At 38.4% G+C, this 22,433-nt stretch overlaps 2 protein-coding genes across 3 annotated transcripts; one reads left to right on the forward strand and one right to left on the reverse strand.

The window, feature by feature from the left end:
* The first annotated feature begins 167 nt into the window (after positions 1-167).
* On the forward strand, positions 168-19,193 carry LOC140747905 (thioester-containing protein 1 allele S3). Of its 2 annotated transcripts, none has more exons than XM_073080544.1 (26): positions 168-321; positions 2,842-2,906; positions 3,866-4,049; positions 5,955-6,133; positions 6,473-6,629; positions 6,768-6,904; positions 8,092-8,419; positions 8,764-8,940; positions 9,196-9,402; positions 9,842-10,000; positions 10,288-10,461; positions 10,744-10,860; positions 10,947-11,001; positions 11,162-11,309; positions 11,383-11,687; positions 11,913-12,073; positions 12,461-12,703; positions 12,982-13,124; positions 13,517-13,730; positions 14,092-14,269; positions 14,641-14,846; positions 15,363-15,500; positions 16,051-16,232; positions 16,496-16,598; positions 17,141-17,309; positions 17,606-19,193. In XM_073080544.1, the coding sequence occupies exons 1-26, from the start codon at positions 274-276 to the stop codon at positions 17,842-17,844; spliced, it is 4,416 nt and encodes a 1,471-aa protein (XP_072936645.1). In that variant the 5' UTR covers positions 168-273; the 3' UTR covers positions 17,845-19,193. The 2 variants fall into 2 exon arrangements, with proteins under 2 accessions (XP_072936645.1, XP_072936646.1); XM_073080545.1 differs by lacking the exon at positions 168-321 and adding an exon at positions 1,234-1,416.
* ninaA (neither inactivation nor afterpotential A) lies at positions 19,189-21,744 on the reverse strand. Its single transcript, XM_073080546.1, has 6 exons — positions 21,424-21,744; positions 20,728-20,932; positions 20,534-20,653; positions 20,352-20,434; positions 19,879-20,021; positions 19,189-19,442 (listed from the first exon to the last, which is right to left on the reverse strand). Exons 1-6 carry the CDS (start codon positions 21,481-21,483, stop codon positions 19,346-19,348), a joined length of 708 nt encoding a protein of 235 aa, XP_072936647.1. The 5' UTR covers positions 21,484-21,744; the 3' UTR covers positions 19,189-19,345.
* Between the last annotated feature and the right edge of the window lie 689 nt (positions 21,745-22,433).

Below are 22,433 nucleotides of genomic sequence, written 5' to 3' on the forward strand. Positions count from 1 at the left end.
ATGACATAACAACCATAATTTGTTTAAAATTTCGCATCAAAAAGCTACATTTTCAAATTTGTCATGTAGGCGAACCTGTCCTAGCCGATGTGGGCCTTACCTTTTATATTCGGAACAGGTTTTCCAAATCGCGACTTGCATGTTATGCCCACACTATAACACAAAGGTCACTCAATCGTCTGCTCTTTTATTTTTAAACTGTGAACTTTATCAATCTATAAATCAATTTTTAAGTATTTGTGATAAAATTCGATAATCTTTCTGCGTCGACTGATGTCATCTGGGGAAAAATATTTACTTAATACTCGTATGTATAACAAGGTATTAACCATATGTTTTCATTGTGTACGCATGTCAATAAACAATACTTAACGTATTTTAATAAGCTCCCATACTTAAAACTTCACTTTGTTTCGAATTTAAAAACAAGTTAAATGGAATTCACTTTTATATGTCTGGTTTTACATTTCAGTTTATTTGCAATAACAGTCTTATGCATGAGTCTTAAAATTAACATATTTTCTTATGTCCTGCTCATTCCGGTACATTAAAAAAACACTGTAAGTTGTACTCTATGGCATGAATAAGTTATATTGTTTAACTTACATAGGTACATCTAGTATACACTATGTAAAGTAAAAATTAAACTGATCTAGCTACTTATTTAATGTTAATATAATAATGTAAACAATAGGATAAAAAAACACATAAATTGTTGAAGTACGAATTGGTTTTTGATATAATGTATTGATATTGTATAATAACGCAATGTATTTCAAGTGATAGCATCAAAACTGAAAGTAGATCAGCAAGATAGAGATCATTAGCAATAATGTAGGTTTCGTTTCCTTTTATTATTTGTAAACGTACAATGTTAGCATCAAAAACATTGTTGGTATGTACAGCTCTACATTTTATTAGAGCTTATTTATAAATATAAATGTTATCTTTTCTTGAGAGCAAAATATTGTCGTAAGAGGCAAAACTTGTCATCTACGCTCATTATTCAACAGTGGCTACAAATGATGATGAATATGAAGATTAAGCGAGCTTTCGTCCATAAGAAGGTGTAAAAGCAGTGCCCATTGTATGTTTTCACAAGCGTGTAATGGTATCATTAGTGACGGTGGATTTTCGCAAGGCTTCGCAGCGCCCCGGTACAGGTATTAGCGTGGTGTGGCGCCCCACCTGCGGCGGCGCGTACGCAGCCCGCGCCGAGTGCGCACTTGCGCAGCGCCAGTTACACTGCACCTCGCGGCCGCCCCGCGTGTGAGCACGCTCTTGCACTAAACTATGTGCATTCGACAGAAACGATCTGTGATATAGTGTTAAGTTACGTTTATAAGTTGTTTTAAGTGTTACAAGTGTCCACGGTGTGTACTCTACCCGCTATATTTTAGACGCTAAACGCAACTCGTAAGTATTTCTGCCTTCATTAACTTACAGACCTCCTAAACATTCAAGACAAAGTAATATATACACAAATAAATAGCATATAGGAAAATATGTATGTATTTGTGTGCATATTACTAATGCAAATCCAGTTTCACGTTTGGTAGAGCTCTAGGTATACATACATTTTACTCTGCCTTCGTCCATTCATAAGCTCTGTAGTATTGCGAACTTAGAGTAAGCTTAAAAATACACCATACAGATTCTATGGATTCTTATTCATTTTCACAACATGACACTTGTGGAAATATGAAAAATAATAGAATAAGTAGTTATTATATTAAAATTTTCATTACACTTTATTGTAACTTTAATTTTACTTACGTAAGTTTGTAAAAAAATGTAAAACTTAAAGTAAATTAAAAATAATACATACGTTCTGATGTTTTGTGTAGACACTTTATATGTACTTACAGTAAAATATAGTAAATATAATAAAGGCTTGTATAATATACTTTAAGCTATCTCTCTTACAATAATAAATCATCAATGAAATATACACGCGTCTATGAACATTTTCACTCCACTCATTGAAAAAATATTTCAAACTTAAATTCATATGACACTGCCCACGAAGGCTTTACGTAAGTTATACCAAATAGGGCGAAAAGGCTGTTCCGCCAACGCAAATACGTATATATAATATTTATACAGTGAGTCAGATGCTGTGTGTGACACAAGGACGGTGAGCTCAGTCTGTAAACAAGAAAAAAATTAATATACACTATAATGTCCCCGACCGACAACGCTTCATTGAATATTCTTGGATAAATAAATACTCTCTACATTAATCATTACCTCAGTAATTATAATATTTGCAGTCGATATATTAAATTTACACATATTATATAATTCTGATAATTATAGTTTTATCACATAACAAGGATCTAGATCTAGGTTCAAATAGGTGCATAAATATTTACATATTACATTACATACATATTCCGTTAAATACCTAAAATAAACAATATTGATCATAAACAACATTTTTCCTCTGAAATACAAAAAGAATAAGATGGACAATCGCAAACAAAATAATAAATTTATTTTCATTTCAGAACCTTCTTTCCTCTCATCCTTCTCATCTCATTAACTGTCAATACAAGGAATGAAGGTTTATTTTATACAGTTGTTATTTCCCATTTTACCAAGTAACATATTACCGTACATAAACCGTCGTGAAATAATAGGACAATATAAATAATATTCAAATGACTTCAACACGAACTCAATTCTAACAAGTTTACTACTAGCATGTTAATAAATACAACAACATTGTGCATTGCCCGTTAACAACCTATCTAATGTTTTGCCTTGCATTCTCAAATATCGATCTTTATTAGGCAAAAATTGGATAGGGGCATAAGTCAACACCTATATTTTTTACAGATCATTATGGGATATATACCGCTGTATGTTCTTGCTATACTCACGATCTCGGGATACATTCAATGGTAAGTTTAATTTATGCTTATCCAGACACTTATCTAATGATGCCGATTAGCCTCACATTCATCAAAGATTGTAACGGGAAAACCATCCGATAGTTTTTGTCCGCGTTTTCCTCTCTCGCTTCCATTCTTGTCATTTTGATACAACAATTATCGAAGTAGCGATCTGTCGTTAAACTCTTTACAGGTGATTTTGGGGCCATTTTGTCAAAGAATATCAGTAGTTCTCCAGTACAGAAGTACCTTCTATATACAAAACCGTTAGTTACCTCGTACAAGTACCTATAGAATAGATTGTAGCTTAAAGTAGTTGTGATAATTATGTCGAAGGTTATGAATATTTAATTTAATAAAGTAAGTTACTCCTTTAATGATATCTGCATAGTCAAAAAAATATAAAATAACTAAATCGTGACATGCCTGGGTAAAACGATTAGACAAGATAGATTTACACATAAACAATGCGATATATTGTGTATGGATAATGCTTGTTTTTTACATAAATATCTTGTATTATTGTCATTTCTCACTATCAAGGAATCATGCTAGCCATGCAGCTATAATGTACGATTATGATAGATTTAGCTGTAATTTTCTCCACTCGCACGCCTTGCTCAGAGCGCTTTTTGTCGTGACTGAAAACCCTGCATTTCTCACGAATAGTATCTATCGGTGTTCAAGCACAAGCTATTCATTTTCATGTCATAATAATCCGTGACAATGATATTATCATTGCAGCAGATGTTTTAATAGATCTTATTTCTCAACACACTTGTACTGTACTGATGCATATAAACTTTCTTTTATGGTGATCTTTATAGACCATTGTTAAGCTGTAAAGTCTCGATAATAAAAATAAGATACACATACCTTGCCTTGAAATAATATTACAAATACATACTTTCAACAGCTAAATATTGAAAAGTATATTTGCAGTAAAGAAATAATTAAAACTTTTTCAGCATATCCGTGGTAGGGCCGCGTGTGCTAAGGCCTTTCGGGTCATATCGAGTGTCTATAGCGGGTGGATCAAGAGCTCATAATTTGTATGTGGCAGTTGAGGGCAAGAAAACAAATGGAGAGCAATTTTCACAAGGACGAGAAGTGCAGGTCCAGGCTGGGACTTCTTCACTTATAGGACTTGAAGTGAGTACTTTATTTGCTAACTTTGGAAGAAGCATGAACCAAAAAAGGCCCGTATGGCCCATCTTTCTTTATTGCTCCTTTCTTAGTATAAGAAATACAAAACTATTTCGTTCGTTACAATTGCATAAGTTTCTATATAAATGTGTTTGATTTATCATGCCCATCATGATTCCACAATTGATAGTTAGATACCTTATTCAAGCAATAAGGTATGAGCATACCGCTGTGTTTTGGCTTAAAATGATTTCCGTGTGAATTATCCGTATTTTGAATTATAATTGCGTCAAGTGAATAAAAAATATTTCCTTATATAAAGTTTATCTAAAAATACCTACACAACTCATCCACTTATAGGCAATAGATACACATCCTTTATGTCGCACTTTTGTCACTTGGAACATAGACAGACTGCAAACATTGTTGCAGTTATAAAATCCAGGTCATTGCAATGCGTCGGTCTTTGATAAAAATGACGTTAGAAGTGGAGGAAGAGTCTTATTTTCATGATGTCATGTGTAGTTACTAAAACCAATTTTATGAGCTTTGTAAGGCTAGAGGAACTCTCAGAATAGAGAAAAAAATTAATCCACAAATAATTCTTTATTTTTTGGACCATTTACACTGTTACTTTAATCGCTTGCTTATCTAATTTATAAGGCTATCATCAAACCTTGTTTAAAGGTCTTCAGATTGCTGAAAAGATTCGGTCAGTAACTCGAGAGTAAGTAATGCGCTCTTTCTAGAGCTTACCATGAGTTTTTACGTTTTGACAAATATGACTGTTTTGGTACTTGTTTACGTATTGGCCCATACTATTTCCAAGTTCGTATATAATCCGCTAGGGGCGCTGATTGGAAATTGTATGGGCAAGTACGTAAACATATACCAAAACAGTCATATTTGTCAAAACGTAAAAACTCATGGTAAGGGTACTGGAAGATGTGGTGTCAACATGATATTGTGCGAACACAGCATCATCTTTTCTCAAATGGGATTTGGATTCTATAGCGTTAACGGTTGACAAGTGAATAGAAAATTTTGTAGATTAGTAGAAGTTATGAAGACACTATCTGGTGGATGCTTATATACTCTATAAAACAAATCATCCTAAAGAAGCGATATAACCTACTACCTACTGCGAAGTATATTAAACACTAGCATTTTTTACTACTGAGATTGGTGTTAAAGATTTTAGGTAATGTGACCTTCGCAAATAATTACCATCAATACAAAAATATGTATAAAATATACATTCAATGCACCAGTATACAATAGCCGTGTTGGTAGTAAGGTTACATACATTGTGAACAAGTATTTATATGTAGATATAAATGATTCATCAGCTTAGGTCATCCTATTCTGCGAGTAAAGTACAAATCTAGATTAGTGTTACTCGCAGCTATGCTAGGTTTAAATTCACTTGAAAATGCTATCTTTTCAGGAATTCTTATTGTTATAATGTTAAGATGAATACAGTTTCCGGGTTCAATATTAATTATGATTCAGAAATTACGGTGTGTCATGTGATGTGATACTATTGCTCTATTGCTGATAATTGATTCTTTGGTAGTTACACCCATCTACAAAAAATACTTTTGACAGCCTACGGACAACATACCTACGGACTGGCTCAATGGGCGGTACCCACAGGAGCACCCATTTGGAGGGTGCAAGTTGCCAGTCCAAATGGGAAAATCGGCCATTAGGATAATTTTATTTAAAGAATAAGTCTTGGAGCGTAAACTTCCAACCTTGACAGGGACACAAAATACCCATTCTACTCAAAGATGCTCATGACAGCCACCACACTGACTCGTGCCGTTCCTTACGCTGATACGTATATCGATTTTATCATACGGCTCTATACGAAATGTCTAATGTCTAACTTTATTATTTATATTTTAGATTGGGGATCCAGGCCCTGGGGACTATTCCCTGGTGGCGCGCTCGACATCAGGTCCGCAGTTCTCCTCATCCGCACGTCTGGTTTACCAGCCGCGAAGTTTCTGCGTATTTGTACAGACGGATAAACGCGTCTACCAACCAGGAGACACCATCAACTTCAGAGTTATCGCTTTAGACAAGTAAGATGCTGTTAAGTTACATTATGATGGCAATATTTGACCTCGGAGGACATCGAAACATTAACTAACTTACTGACCCACATTACAATTGCTTTGTACAGCTAAATGTTGCACAAACTGTAAAGTTTAATGCATTCTCTGTGTCAAAGCATATTAATGTTGTCTATTGTAGCATCTGTTTTGAACGCAAGTTTTGTATGTATTGCGCTGCTATCAGCGCTTCTTGTGAAAGCAGCGTAACAGTAAAGCCACTTTCAATTTTATAGCAACCGCTGGTTCCTGCAGCGTTCGCACGCGTAAGATTACGTACGATTACGTCGCGGTCGTTAACCCTTGCAGATACCTGCTGCCGCTGGCGAACACCGTGGATGTGAGCATTTTAGATACCGGCGGGTCATCGGTGAGACAATGGGCAACTGTGCCGTTAGACCGAGGAGTTTTTGCCGAAGAAATAGTACTAGCCGACGAGCCGGCCCTTGGAGAATGGACTATCCAAGTGAGTTGCACAACGCAGTAGAGTCTTATGACCTTCCAAATCGTTCATAACAATTTCATATCCGAGTATTACATGATGACCTCGACAGATATGAACGTTGTTATAAATATTCATATTCGATTATTTTTTTGATAACAGGTGGAAATGCGCGGTCAGACCTACTCGAAGCAGATCTTGGTGGCCGATTATGTACTCCCCAAGTTCCAAATGGATATTCAGATGCCAAAAGAAATACTTTTTACCGATGGTCGTTTTGATATTAACGTCACTGCTAAGTAAGTACAGTTAAGTACTATGTACACTTAAGATCGTAATTAGATTCATATATTTTAAGAAAATGAGTACCTACTTACTTTCATTAGACTGAGTAAGTAATGCTAAAATATTCACATCAATTAATCCTCAGGCTTTTAAAATTAAAAGTAGATCAGAGAAAGTTATAGAAGAAACTAATGTTACGTCGTTACCACAAAAGAGAGTTGAGAAACGATATAGTCAAAGATCACGGGATGCTAAAACTAGTGGGTTAAATTACCTTGCTACACGATATTTAGTTGCAGCTATATATGTACCTACCTTGCATAGTTAGGGTAAAAGTTAATGTTAACTCGTTTACTGTTTTCTAAATTATTTTGTGTATAAAATTTTGTACGGAAATGGTGTTCGTCATTTATAATATTAGCGTGTACAATGTACACACAGACATGACTTCAACGTACTTACATATGGTACTTTTATATACAAACATACAATTGAAAAAACTGTTTTGATCGTTCATTGTAAAATTAAAGTTAGATATTACAGTTGAGAAACAAATAAAGCGTAACGGCGAGGAAAGTACCTACGGCCTTCACGGCATTTCTTTCAAAGAGAAAGCTTCAAGTCTTATAATCTCATTCGAAGAAAACTCATTGTTAGAGCTTAAATAATTGAAATTTAATCACAATTCGAACATTGGTAAAACCAATTTAGATAAAGTTCAAAAACAGAATTAAATTTTGTGTTTTTTGTATTAATACGAAAAACATTTTTTCTTATTTTGTTATTAAAACAAATTACACTTCGTTACGCAACAGAAGTATTTGGTTACTGCTGTCCGTGGTCTATTTAACATTAGGGTCTACTAAACATAACTCTCACTGAGGTAGGTCGTACATATGTATTAGTGCCCGTTCCCTTTCGCACCTCATACCAAAGGAGTCATAAGACGCAGGCATGTTAAACAAAATATAATTATGGCATAAATAAAAGTAGCGTTTGGTCCAGCAAAATTTTCACTCAAATTCATCAATCTTTAAAATTATCTTTCTTAAGTATTTGTTGCTAACTGGATACACTTTCTCTTACACCAATCAGAAATATTTTGAATTTTAGTAAAACAAAAATTTGGTAAAACTGTAAGAACGAATTGTATCTCAAGATTCAAGCACGAAAGAAACATTCATTTATTCAACCTTCATAGGCATTTCAACGGCTTACCGGTGCAAGGCGAACTAACAATATCAGCGTACGCGGTGTTCTTCTCCGGCGTGCTGCAGCCCGTGTTCTCAACACCGGCCCGCAAGGTGGTAGAGTTCGACGGCAATGCCAACGTCGTGTACGACCTGAAGACCGACCTCGACCTGGCCGAGGACGCCGCGAGGCCGCTCGTCGTCGAGGCAGTGTTGGAGGAAAAAGATACGTTAATACGACAGAACGTGTCTTCGAGGATATTGTTGCTGAGAGCGCCATATCGATTGAAGATCACCGCGCCGAACTATTTTAAACCGCAGCTGGCTTATAATGTTCAGGTATTTAAGATTAGTTACTTTAAAATCTTGATCTAGATGTTGTTATTTTTAACTAATTCATGCAATCATACTCTCAATCATACCTTGACCTAATTAAATCTGTGAATAATCCTAATTGAATATGAGATTTGTCCGCATTACTACTATTTCATAAAAAAATATATATTAACTGATAGTCATAATCGTTAGCGATTACGTAATGTGAGACGTACATAGATGACAACAGATGAATATGCTTAAAGATAATAATTAGATGCGTACCTTACGCGTAGAAATATTGCTGTTGAAAATGTTATCCTTTTTGCTAGATTCTACATATTTATTTTACTATTTCATGAGTTCAGATCGAACTCGTCAACACCACGGGGCACGCGATGCGGACAGACGGGGAGCTGACGGTGGAAAGAAAGTGGGACGACGGCGCACCACCGAACACCACCACCGTGCCTCTCAAGAACGGGCTGGCCACTTACTCGCTCACACCTGATGAAGCACACTCGAACTCTACCCTTAATTTACTGGTAAGAAGACGAAGAATTATGACATTTTTGTACACTTTTTTCTTTTCGGTATCAATATTTTTTTACTGTCATGATCACAAGTCCAAAAACAAATCGTTCTATTGCTATTTTCATAGAATACCGATAACTATAGGATAATAAACGTACTTATAAATAATCTAAAACAAGTTTTATTAAATTCTAATCCTTGGGTCCAATAATGATTACTATATCTTAGTGGTAACAAATGAATATCAACAATTATGTTTTGAACAGATAAAATACAACGAAGTGACAGAGCGGATAGTAAACATACAAAGAACAGCGCCGGCCGACGGCCAGTACTTGACAGTGGAGCTGCTGACCCGCGACACCGCCGTCGGGGACGAGATGCGAGCGCGGATCACCTCGACTGAGCCAATGGATATGGTTCACTACGTTGTTATTGGCCGTGGTGATATTTTAGTGGCGAAGACAGTCGAGGTCAGTTTTTTTTACCAAATATATCATACACGTCAATGTACGATAGTCGTGTGTCATTTTGACAAAGGCGTTGCGTGCAAAGGGCGGCACTTTTTCGGGGCGGCGATGTCTCAAAATTTCCTTTATTCGAAAGTTTTTTTTTTTAATCCGTGTCGATATATTTCTTGGGTAACAGAAAATGACAAATATTGGAACTCTTTTCGTTAACTTACTTCGGATAGAAAGAAACACTGCCAGACATGTTTTTTCGTGACTTTTAAATGACGGCAAATTCAACCTCCACTCCGAGCTTTTTTCTTTGAGTATAGAGATTCAATTACGCAAATTTCTATTCGAAAACAGTTGCTACTAGACATGGGAACGCTAGTTCCAAAGTAATTTGTTTTTTGTCCAATTCTATTTTTGTGTGTTGTCAACTAAATAGTCGTTATATTTGTAGTTGAGTCCGGCGCGGCGCAGCGTGGACGTGAAGGTGTCGGTGTCGGGCGGCATGGCGCCGGGCTGCGTGCTGCTGGCGTGGTACCCGCGCGCCGCCGCCGCCGCGCGCCTGCTGGCCGCCGCGCTGCTCGCGCCGCAGCGGCACACGCTGCAGCACCAGGTCACACACACCGACAGATATACCTACGTTATAACACCAAGTCACAGACGTCGACAGATATACCTACGTTATAGCACCAGGTCACACATAGGTCGACAGATATACCTACGTTATAACACCAGGTCACACGCGCACACTAACAGATCGGTATTACGTTATATCGATAGTTGAGTCCCGAGCGCCACAGAATAGATGTGAATGTAGCATTCATGAAGGTTATAAAGACCCCTTGCGATCGAAGGTATCATCGTCATAAAATTAATCAAACCCAATTTTACGCTACGCAGGTGTCGGTTCAGCCAGTGTCGCCCACACTGTCGTACCGTCCCAACGGGCTGGTGGAGTTCCGCGTGTCGGGTGAGCCGGGCGCGCTGGCCGGCCTGCTCGGCACCGACGTGGACGCCATCGCCACGGGTCTGGTTGGCCGTGAGAGCCTTGGCAGCGGATTAAATATGCATGCGGTAACTCAATGGAAATATTTTCTTAGTTCAGCATCTTATTAAAGTGTTGTGCTCGTGCTTCAAGATGTTGATACCGTTTTTCTTAGGTATACCAAAAGTGTTCACTGTTTGAAATTTATCATCAGAGATTGAAATTAATTTCTAGTTGATGTAGGTGAAACTTCGTCAGGTTTGAATATGGTATGTTACTGTAGTGTCAAGTATCAACTAAGAAGAAATCGCCATTCGATATAACACCAAGTCATTTATAAAGATAACAAGATGTTTACTTTTTTATTTAAGGTGGAACGCGAAGTAGAAAGTTTCAGTGGTTTACCACACACGATATTTAAGGATGAAGATTTTATTGCTGGTTCTGGGATAGATCTAGGAGGCAAAACTGCAGGAGATGTATTCCTGGTAAGGTGGAAACCATCGTCAACTAACTTTTAAATCTGTTCGTTCTTCTGTTCGTTCGTATCTTCCAAGTTTAAATTTTATTTCAGAACGCCGGGGTGGTGATTCTAACTGATGGTGAAGTAGCCGCAAATAGTAATCAAGGTAAAATAGCAAATCATTTTCTTGATAATTTTTATCAATGCCTATAGATTCATAATACTTTATAGTATCACAACTCTCTAAATTGATTGAACGAATGATCTACATATGAAATTTTAGTCTTTGATATTTGCAAAAGTGTAATAAATTATGTGGTAATCAGATCCTTCAGCGAATTGGCCGGAGACGGGCACGCGAGCCCCGCAGGCGGGCCCGTACGCCTTCAGTCGTTTACCTCCGCCACCTTCACCGCGATTCTACCTCACGCTCTCACCACACAACACTTGGATGTTCACAAACCTCACACTTGGGTAAGCTTTAAAAAAATAGAAAGCTTTGATGAGATTACTTAAAAATGAATTAAATAAACTACTCGTATTTCAGTAATGATGGAAAAGGCACTCGAGAGCGCTGGTCACCACTCATACCGGGCGAATGGTCTGTCGGTGCATTTGCTATTCACCCGACTCTCGGGCTGGGACTAGCTGAACCTCAAAAATTCACTACCAGTGTTCCTCTGTCCATCACCGCCGAGCTGCCAGAAACACTGCAAAAAGGAGAAACTTTGGCAGTCATCGTAACATTGAAGAGTACTCTGCCTGTAGAAACTTCTCTTCTCGTCACTTTCCACAATTCTGATCAGTATTTCGAATTTGAACCCTTAGAAAATACAGTGGACTCTACTAAAAGTAAGCTATAACGTCGTTATGACTTTTATTTTTTTTTATCATCTTTGCTCGAAATGTGCAAAGAAATGAATTTGTAAAGTCCATTTGAGTGTTCAACGCGTTAAAGTATACTTCAAAGTATACTACTGTGTTATTGTCAATCCACTATGACAATAAAAGCGTGTGAAAATATACAATGATACCTGAGATGATTTTTGATCCTAATGACATAGTGGTCGTTTCCAGAGATCGAGTTGTTCAAGCGCGTGAAGCTGGTAGTGCCGGCGCGCGGCGCGGCCAGCACGGCGTTCCTGGTGAGCGCGGCGCGCGCGGGCGAGGCGCCCGTCATCGTCGAGGCCAACGGCGGCGGCGTCTCCGCATCGCTCTTCCGGAACATCGACGTTAAGGTATGCGATTAATTTTTTGTTGTTTTTATATTCTGAGTCCGTATTGTATGAACAGGGGCGGAATGTAGTGGGGGCAATTTGCCCCGGGTGAGCCTTTTTGAGAGGCGGCAAAAGTTCACAATTTATTAAAGTAGCATTTTTTTGTCGAAAGAAATAAAATACAAATGGCCAATGCAACAATTAGGCACGTACCCAGTAAAGACAAATAGGTGTGAATGCATGCATATGACTTACTCACTACTTACTCGTAATCGTGTTTATCCGTCTATGCTCGGCGCGTACCTAAATATTACAACCATTTATTTATTTATTTAAACTTTATTGAACCAAAAATGATGTGGTACAAAACGCTCAACCATGGGGACAAACAATATAACCGGTTTACAGGAGGGCTACGACGAGGAGGTGTGGTCGTGGGCGCTGCTGGACGCGCGGTCGGGCGCGGCGCGCGGCGCGGCGGGCGTGCGCGCGGCGCCGGGCACGCGGCTGGGCGGCGCGGCGCTGCGGGCCGCGGGCGACGCGCTGGCGCCCGCCGTGCTGGCGCTGCCCACGCCGCCCGCGCCCGCCGCCGACGCTGCGTACGCGCTGCGCCCGCTAGCGCGCGCTTGCGTGCTGCTCGACTACTTGCAAGTGAGACGCGCTTCATGTATCCAATAGATCTTCCCTTACAGATTACTGATACAGACCTATTGATTTCTTTAGCTAACTTACTGTTCTATCAAGAAAATTCTAAAAAGAGAAAATATCAAAAAATATTTGTTTGACAATCCATTTAAAATTTTTCAATCTTAAATAAGTAACAATGGGAACCTACTTTCAAAATTTTATTACTCATAATAATAATTGATTAGTTGCAACATTTTTATCCCAAATTACATTATATTTTATTTATTTTTATGTTATCTCAGGTTACGGAACAAGATGATGAGGTATCAATCATAAAAGAAGCACGTGAGCAAGTAGCCACAGGGTATCAACGATTAATGGCTTTCCGGCTACGCGACGGTTCTTTCACTCAAGAAATTAGTGACGACGCAGAAGGTGACGTTTGGTAAGTACTTATAGCCATTGTTTACTTAGCTGCCTTTATAGCTTTCTGAGGTACATCATCAGTACAAACATTGTTACTATAATAAGTAGTTTAAATTCCTACAGTGGAAAAAATAATTAGTAATTAGTGGAGCGGTATATTTTATGTTCCAATGTTTTGCCTATCAAATATCGCCATTTGACTTTTATTATTAATAACGGGCGTGACGAGGTTATAAGCCGCGCCAAATTTCTAGTCCGCTCTGAAGTTGTTGCGAGCAGGTGTAGGCGTACAATTTACTATGGCGACGCGACTCATTTCTATATTCAGAGCGGACTAGCAGTGTTACGCGGACTATAGCTGCGTACTTAGCTGTAACAAGATGTATACTTATATCTACGCGTGTTGATCAGGATGACGGCGGTGGCGACGCGGTGGATGTGGCGCGCGACGCGGTACCTGGCGGTGTCGCCGGCGGCGGCGGCGGCGGCGGCGCGCTGGCTGGCCGCGGCGCAGGCGCCCGACGGCGGCTGGCCCGCGCCGCCGCCCGCCGCCCGGCACGACCCGCGCGCGCAGAGCCCCGTGCCGCTAGCTGCGTATGCGCTGCACGCGCTGCTCGCCACTAAGGTACGGGTATACTGTAACGTTGGTGGTCCTCTACGCTCCGGTTTCAATTTGCCTACATAGGTCAGCAAAAAAACTGATTTATAAAACCGTCCCACCAAAAAGGACAAAGGCATGTTTTCTACCGCCGACACGCGTAAGTTACACGTTACGTTTATGAATATCTAAAAGTGTAAACTGAACCTGAAGGTCTCCAAAGTATTATCTATATTGTAACAGAATATTTGCTGATTTAATAATAATTACATACAATGTATAAACTGAATTAGCAAGTGTATAAAGGTACAAAATTAACTGTTTAATACAACTGTTTTAAAAAAAGTGCTACTGTGTTTTTACTATTCATTAAACAAAAACATTCCAGGGCAGCGATGTGTTATACAAGAATGCGATAAACAAAGCAGTGGATTTCATAGCGCGCAATGTGTCGGAGGAAATGGATGCGTACACGCTGGCCGCGGCTGCCAGCGCGCTCGCCGCGACACAGCACCCGCAGGCTGCGCAGGCACTCGATCTCATGGACCGATACGCGAATACCACTGGTGAGTTTTGCTCTAGACGAAAAGCATTATCTCTACTTGATAGTAGAGTCTGGATATGGCTCAGTCAGGTCATAAGACAAACTTTTCTTGGTATTGAAGAATTGTAAAATACATCATTATCAAAGGAGGTGGAGTGTGTTGAACTTTGCATTTATCCGTGTTTTGAGCTATCCGCTCTTATTAAATGGAAACTGATTTTTAAATTGCAATTCATAGTGCCTCCGGGCATACTCCTCAATTTGACGCTTTCCAAATTATGAATGTTTTAGTTAGTTTTTTAATTATTTTTTCTTGTTCGTCAGAGCATACATAGAGACTTTCCTCCCTATTAATAGTTCAAAATTGAAGGCATAATTTTATCGTTATAACAGAATACACGATATTCTGGTCGCGGCCGCTGTCGGGCAGCGAGTGGCGCAACCCGTGGCTGCGCGGCAACAGCGTGTCTGCTCTCACAGCGGCGTGGGCGCTGCGCGCGCTGCTGGCCGCGCGGCTGCCCGCGCGCGCCGCCGCCGCCGCGCCCGTCGCGCGCTACCTGCTGGAAGCGCTGCCGCCCGTAGATCAGGATCCGGATGTGGTGAGATTTTTGTACTATCTCATTCTTTCTCGTGTTATATTATTTAATAACAGTACCTACGCCTGATATTAATAATCAAACTTAACCAATTTTTTCCTACCACATTTCAAAATTTGACAAAAAAAAATTGTTCGATAGAATTGGTTCAGAACTTAAAATCAAATATTAATAACGGCGTTAGTACTACGTTATTGTTGTAAATTAAATGCAATCATTAACTTGGCAATAAATCGCAAAAACGTCTTTAAAAAACGCAAAAAACCAGAAAATGTGCTACAGTAGCAAAACACTGTTCTGTTGTATTTCTAAGGAACTGGCGTGTGTCCTGTGCGCAGGACAATTTGCCGCCCGGAGCGAATGCTTAATTTTCCGCCCGAAGCGCAGACTAAATTTGTCAAATATGGCATAGAAAAAAATTCTAAATTAAACTTATATACCTGCTTTGTATTAAATTTGTATGCCTTGATAGTATTATTGATTTGTTAAGCTCACTACAGGAAGTAAATTGTATTTCAGTTGGATTCGTTAGCACAATATGCGGCACTAATCAAATCACCGACTAAGCTTAGAATAGCAGTGAACGTAACTGGCTTCGATGAACCACGACAATTCAATATCGACAACGACAATGCGCTCATCATACAAACACAATTGGTAAGTTTTTATATTTCTCCCTCAATTATTTACACTAATTGTTTTGTTATAGAATTATCCATATCCTTCTTCTTTAACACTTTATATTTGGACACATATTAAGGAGCCCATGTTGGACTCGATCACATTCTACGATTCCAGTCAGTCCTTATACGACGTCCATGGGTGGAACTCTAGAAATAATAATATTATTTAAATTAGTTTTATTGCGTAAGTTTGTTTTGTATTTTTTTATAATATAGGAGTAGCAGACGAGCATGCAGTCCACCTGATGGTAAGTGGCTACTGCCGCCCATGGATATCGGCAATCAACCCCAGATAGGATTAGACATTCCTAGGTCGGCCACAGATGCGTCACTACCCCTGAAGTCTAAGCTGGAACTCCTTGGAAAAGCATGTCTCCCTTACCACACCCTTTAAAATAGAACACAGCAACGCTTAACACTGCTGTTATAAGGCAGAAATAGGTGTGGCGGTGGTGCTGCCGGAGTCGAACCACAAAGGGTTCCACCACCTTAAAAATGGAATCATAACTGTTTGATGTTATCAGGTGCGCGTCCGCGGCGGCGCGGTGGAGGCTCGCGCGGTGACGGAGGGGCGCGGCGTGGCGCTGCTGGGGCTGTGGGCGCGCGGCGCCACCAACGTGACGGCGGCGTGGCCGCGCTACACGCTCGACCCGCGCGTCGACCACGTCTCCACCGCCGCGCGCCTCCAGCTCTCCGTCTGCGTCGGGTAACCACCACTGATACACACATGCAAACACACGCGCACACACACATACATACGTACCTATTTAGGTACACATTTATACTTTTGCTCCCTCCTCTGGTTCCACATAATTATTGGAAGATTTACATGACATTCCTTTGCGATGATACCACATTCTATTGTGTAAATTATTATTATTATTTACACAATACGTTGCGTAAATTAGTATAATTATTTCCACGGCTCTTTACTGAATACGAAGAAATTCAACGATAATAATATTTCAGGTACGTGGCGCAAGGAAACGAAACTGAAAGCGGATTGGCTCTACTAGAAGTACAATTGCCATCTGGTTATCTTGCCGATATAAATACAATCACAGAACTTACGGTGAGTACTATCACTTACAAACTTATTTGAATTATTATAAAATTACTTGTTTTATTTGTGATTGTTAATATCAATAGGGTATCATTCCTTCTATTTGATTAACACAGAATTGCTAAACTTCTTGCTTGTTTTTACTATTTAAACGGTTGATAGAGTCAACGAATGACCAGAGAGCTGGCACATACCTCGGACAGCGAATTAGCCTCGGTATCCAACGAGGGAATGTTGCCAGCTTTCTGGAAACTTATCCCAAGGACAGCAATTTAGATGTAGCTTTTTATATTTAATACAAAATATGGTTTTATTATTTCATTATCTTTTTTATATTATTTTAATTATTATAATGTTTTGTGTTGTATTTATTATTGTAACAATTCTTGAAAATAAAAATATATTTTGATTTAAAAAAAAAAACTAAGTGTAAAGCACCTATGCAATTAATCTCGTCGTGGTGTAAACTAACGAGACACAATAAATTGATATGTTCGAAATGAGTACTTATTGTGAAATAACGCTACATTGTGCGCGTCTGTGTATGTCAGTCTGCGCGTCACGTGGTGGGCGCGCGGCTGTGGCGCGGCGGGTCTCGCGTGCGCGCGTGGCTGCGCGCGCGGCGCGGCGAGGCGTGCGCCACGCTGGCGGCGCCGCGCGCGCTGCCCACCGCCGCGCAGCGCCCCGCCTGGGCCACCATCCAGGACCTCTACGACTCCAGTCAGTACCGCTGTACCTTTTTACTTATTAATTATATCATATTAGGTTCCTTTAAATACTTTCCATTATAATAGTACCTACTATTGGTAATCATTATTATAATAGTAATTGTCGTCTTATTTATATAATTGCTTACGGATAAACGACAGCTTAAAGTATTGAAATACTAATCGAGATTATTTACGTTTTCGCGAGTAGAGTAGTTACGTCATCTCTCCATAATGATCAACATACATATTATCATTACATTGCGTTTTTCATATAATCCATGTTCTAATGGTCAACGTATATTGCAGGCCACCGCGCGCGGGTGTTCTTTCAACCGGTGGCGAGCACGGCGTGCGACGTGTGCCGCGCGTGGCCGTCGTGCGAGCGCGCGTGCGGCGCCGCGGCGCTGCAGCGCGCGCCCGACGGCAACCCCGCGCGCCCCGGCGCGTCCAGCGCTGACGGCAAACCCGCGCCTGATGCCGCACACACACACCACCTGGCTGCCACGCTCGCTGCTTTCATCGTTACTCTGCAGTGGTTGCTATAATGTACAGTAGGTCTTAAACCTACGTATTTGACCGTCCTGAGTATTTTTTTTCGAGTTCGGTGTAAGAGGACCTCGTATTTTTTTAATAAATATCGAAATAACAATTAGTTACTATTATAATGTCGAGTAAATCAAAAGCGTAGAATACTTCAGGGTCCCGCTACAAATGGTACTTACATTACGAATTGCAATAATAATCCATAAATGACATTCATAATCGATGCTTAAAGCACAAATCAATGTCAGCATTAACTTATTATTTATTTCTGTAAGTCCTTTAAATTAAAGAAGTATCGAAATAAGCGAGTGAAAAATTCAGCATGCTACTTAAGCGGCAAATTCATCCTGTACCTATCTCGGGCGGCAAATCCATTCTGTGCCTCAGGCGGCCAATTCATCCTACAACCTATGTACCTATTGTATTAGTTATCTTAGTAATATATGTAAGAGGTAGTCTCATAAAACACAACACCAATTAGAATATTTTTATAACTATTGTATTTCATTAGAAGATAGCTAATTCCAGCATATCGTAATTATATTTTATTGAAGATCCGTCAATAGATGCATTATTATTATACAATAGTAATACCGCAAGGAATAATTTTATTATCTCGATTAAGCAATTATATCTATGTTCATAGGTACCACTAGGATTGATTACACTTCTAGTCTAAGATCCAGTTGTGTGATTATTACGTCACCAACTTATAACTTTAAAATACTTGATTACAAAAACTATTATGTGTATCTTGTGGCCCATGTTGGTAGGCCACAATTTATTACCGCATTGTTATTATCGAAGACTAAAAAAGTTCACTTGTACCTATTTCCGTTTAGAACATTGCTCAAACATTAATTCTTGTGTAACCGTGTACAAAAGAATACTGAACACCAATTGGGATTTTATTTATTTGATATTTACTTATATACTTACGTTACACACGTTTGTGTGTTCTAAGTTGAATACTTATTATTTTTTTACAATTTCCTGTAGGCAATCTTTATTGTAAGTAATCGAATTACAAAAAAATATCTTGTTAAAAACAAGTAAATGCGTACAATATACCTGCAATATTATAGCGTTCATTGATCAGTCTATTGATTACTAAGCCCAAGAAAAAAATTGAAGTGGGTTGATACCTACATTTATTCCAATTAACTGATTAATATTATTTAACCAAATATCTCTTTAACTAAATACTTTAAAAATATTTGTATTTTAAAAGATATTCTCAGTCCGATTAACAATCAGTGTTATGGATAAAACTATAAAAATGATGTAAATATCTAATTTAATTAAGTAAGTATACCAACTTATTATAAAAGAATAAACGCGAATAATACAATTTTTATATATTTTATTTCATCCTCAAAAATTATACAAATAAATAAAAAATAATACCCGAAAAAGGCACAGTTTTATTTATTTCTGTTTAAACCAAATAACCAATACAAATAAATTTAATAAGTACTGGAAAATAATAACATTGTAATTGGCTTATATCTCCAACTTCTTTATCATCCAATGGAAAAATCCCAAAATGAATAAAGACATGGAAAGAGGAATCGCTGTAGCTTTAATCCACGCGTATAAGCTGAAAATAAAAAATATCAGAGTTTATTCTGACCTAAGGTCACTACACTTTTACTGTATTCCTTATTGGTACGATTAAAACAATACTAGCCTTAGAAATTCAGCATAATTAGACATTGGAAATTCAAGTTCAAATGGTTTTTATTGAAAAAATATTCGAAATTGTAGAATATTTTTGAACGTCAACTAACTAGACAACTGTTTCCATATCGGAAGATATTTCCTATGGATGCCTAGTTTTTTGTTGTTTTAGTGTACTACTATGCTGCCAATATAAAATTGTTTGTCCTTAAATTTGCCTTGAGTACAATACCTACTTACTCATAAATCGCTGGATTCGGCTCAAGACTGGTCAGAGTGACGCAGATTAAGGGAGGCATGACCTATGTCCTATGTCCAGCAGTAGATATTTAAAGGCTGATGGATGGATGACTCACTCATAGGGGTCGTCAGAGATGTAAAAAGGCGTGGGTGTGGGCAGCAGGCCGCAGTCCGCGATGAACACGCGCATGGTGGGCCGGTCCTCCGCATCTATCGGCGTGTGCTCCACCAGGTGCACGATATTCTGACCTTCCACCACCTGGAAGAGAATAACTGATTAATAATTCTGTATATTCTGATAACTAATTGTGTATCTACAAGTCTCGAACGATGGTGACCTGGTAGTTACACTGAATAGTATTTATTTGTCAAAACTACACGTACCACATACGTAAATAGTATTAGTACATTTAATCCTGTAACTTTATGAGTATTTTAGCATAATAATTTATGTATTAAAATATAGCAATCCAATTATATTCTCGCCTAGATTACGAGATAAGTACCTGCTAGAGTATATTGCTACAAACAGTTAAGATAGATACAAATAACTGAAGGTATGGTTTAAGTAATAAAATATTTTTTATACCTTTCCTACGACCGTATGTAAATTATCCAGCCATGGCGTTCCTTTTAGTGTGATTACAAACTGACATCCGTTTGTATCCTTTCCTGAAAAATAAAAGGATTTTCTTATCAATTTCGAAGACTAAAATATTAATAATTAAACAATTATTATTATACCATTCCTGTTATTCATTCCGTGTTTACCTTTATTCGCCATTGATACAAATCCCGCAGTACTGTGTTGTGTATCCAAGTTTTCGTCTTCAAAAGTTTCTCCATAGATACTTATCGACCCAGTACCATCATCCGATAATACATCTCCTCCTGGAGATAAAAACAAAATATATCAATCACAACCCAAATGGTTGGCAAGAAGTTGGAGTAAATTGAAATCTTACCTTGTATCATGAACCTTTTGATTACTCTATTAATACTTGTGCCTTTGTAAGATTTTCCATTTATTCCTGATGTTGCAAGAACTTTAAAATTTTTAACAGCTCTCGGGGCGAGGTCCCCAAATAATCCTATAACTACTCTTCCCAGCGGTTTATCTTCATTTTCGATATCAAGAAAAACTTGGTCCGTAACTCTAAACTGTCGTGCCTATAAAAATATAAATTTAATTTTAGGTACAGGTATCTTGATTTCAATAGTGCCTAAAATAATCCTAGAAAAGATTTGTAATTAGTAATTAAGTAGATAACATTAAAATTCAGGAACGAAAATTCAGATCGTGCCTTCGGCTTTAATAATTACACACAATACGACTTTTAAAAAACCCATATAATGAGATGATTTCGCTATATTATCGCGTTCAACAGCGCATTTCGGCGACTTGTTGCTTAGTGGTTGGTTGCTGCAGCCCTTCGTCAAGATTTTATTTATTAATACTTAGTCTCCTACCTCCTACTTATGACATGCAAGGTTTTAGAGAAAAGTTGGTATTCTGGGCCGAAACACCGGCACTCTTGACTTTACGGATTACTAGCTAATCAGGACGTAAATAAATAACGTATCTGTGATACATTTTGGACACATGGAAATCCTTGAATTACACAATACATAAGACAGTGAACAGTAATTTGTTAACTTACGCTGGTAAAGCACACATACTGAGACAAACAAACGAGAAAAAATATATGGCACAAATACATATTCAATATTTAAAAAGGTACATAATATTATTTACTCGTGAAACTTATTGTTAATTACAAATTTACACTGCATGGACTGTACTAACTACCACCAAAGAAATGTGGAACTAAACTTAATTAGATAATAGGCTAGTGGTGAAGTCTTACGGGTGCAGACGGGCTGAATGATATAGTTGTGTGTAGGTACAATTCGTAATCTGATAGGGTGATGTTTTTGTGGTAGAATCGTCTTGGTCCGATTGTACTTAACCGACTACCTATAGATACCTACTTTCCGAATATGAACGCTTCAAGTGCCTGTTATAAAGAGTTGATTTGAGGAAATATGGAGATACTTAGTACCTACCTGTCATTAATATATTAATGAGATGAGACTTCCAAGTCCACGGTGAAACGAAAACTTTTCTTACGTAGGCCATACTTGTAAAAAGGTCATACCGATTTCTCACAATCTTGAACAGTCTACATACTAAGTAGCATTGTTTGTCCAAAAGCAGTTACGTCGAGGTCAAGTCTAGATCGGCGAAGTCTCTGAAATTCATTAGCAAAAAACAAAAAAAAACCTATATTTCGCCTAAGTTTATGTGGATAGGGATGTAAAAAATACATGACAAATACATATTTACAATATACGTACACCACCACCATATAAGCTTTGATCGTGCTCGAACATTCGTTCGAAGGTTTCCGCGGCTTCAATAGGGAAATTATGGGGTTGCATTAGTAATATCAAGGTCAAAGTGAATTATTGGGCTACTAAAATGATTGTTAGGAATCGTAAAAATCCATTTAAGGGCGGCAACTTATCCAGTTTACCGATAGCGTTCATGAAAAGTCATGAAAACTCGCAATTTTTAGAGCCATGCCAGCATAGCCAGAACTAGCCAAATATTTGCAGAATAACGCACCTTAAGAATTGTGAAAAAAATACATCGAAAATACAACCTGCC

The sequence above is a fragment of the Epargyreus clarus genome, unplaced genomic scaffold (genome assembly GCF_041222505.1).
Source record: "Epargyreus clarus isolate Ecla_fem2 unplaced genomic scaffold, WU_Ecla_fem_2.2 ptg000015l, whole genome shotgun sequence".
Classification (NCBI taxonomy): domain Eukaryota; kingdom Metazoa; phylum Arthropoda; class Insecta; order Lepidoptera; family Hesperiidae; genus Epargyreus; species Epargyreus clarus.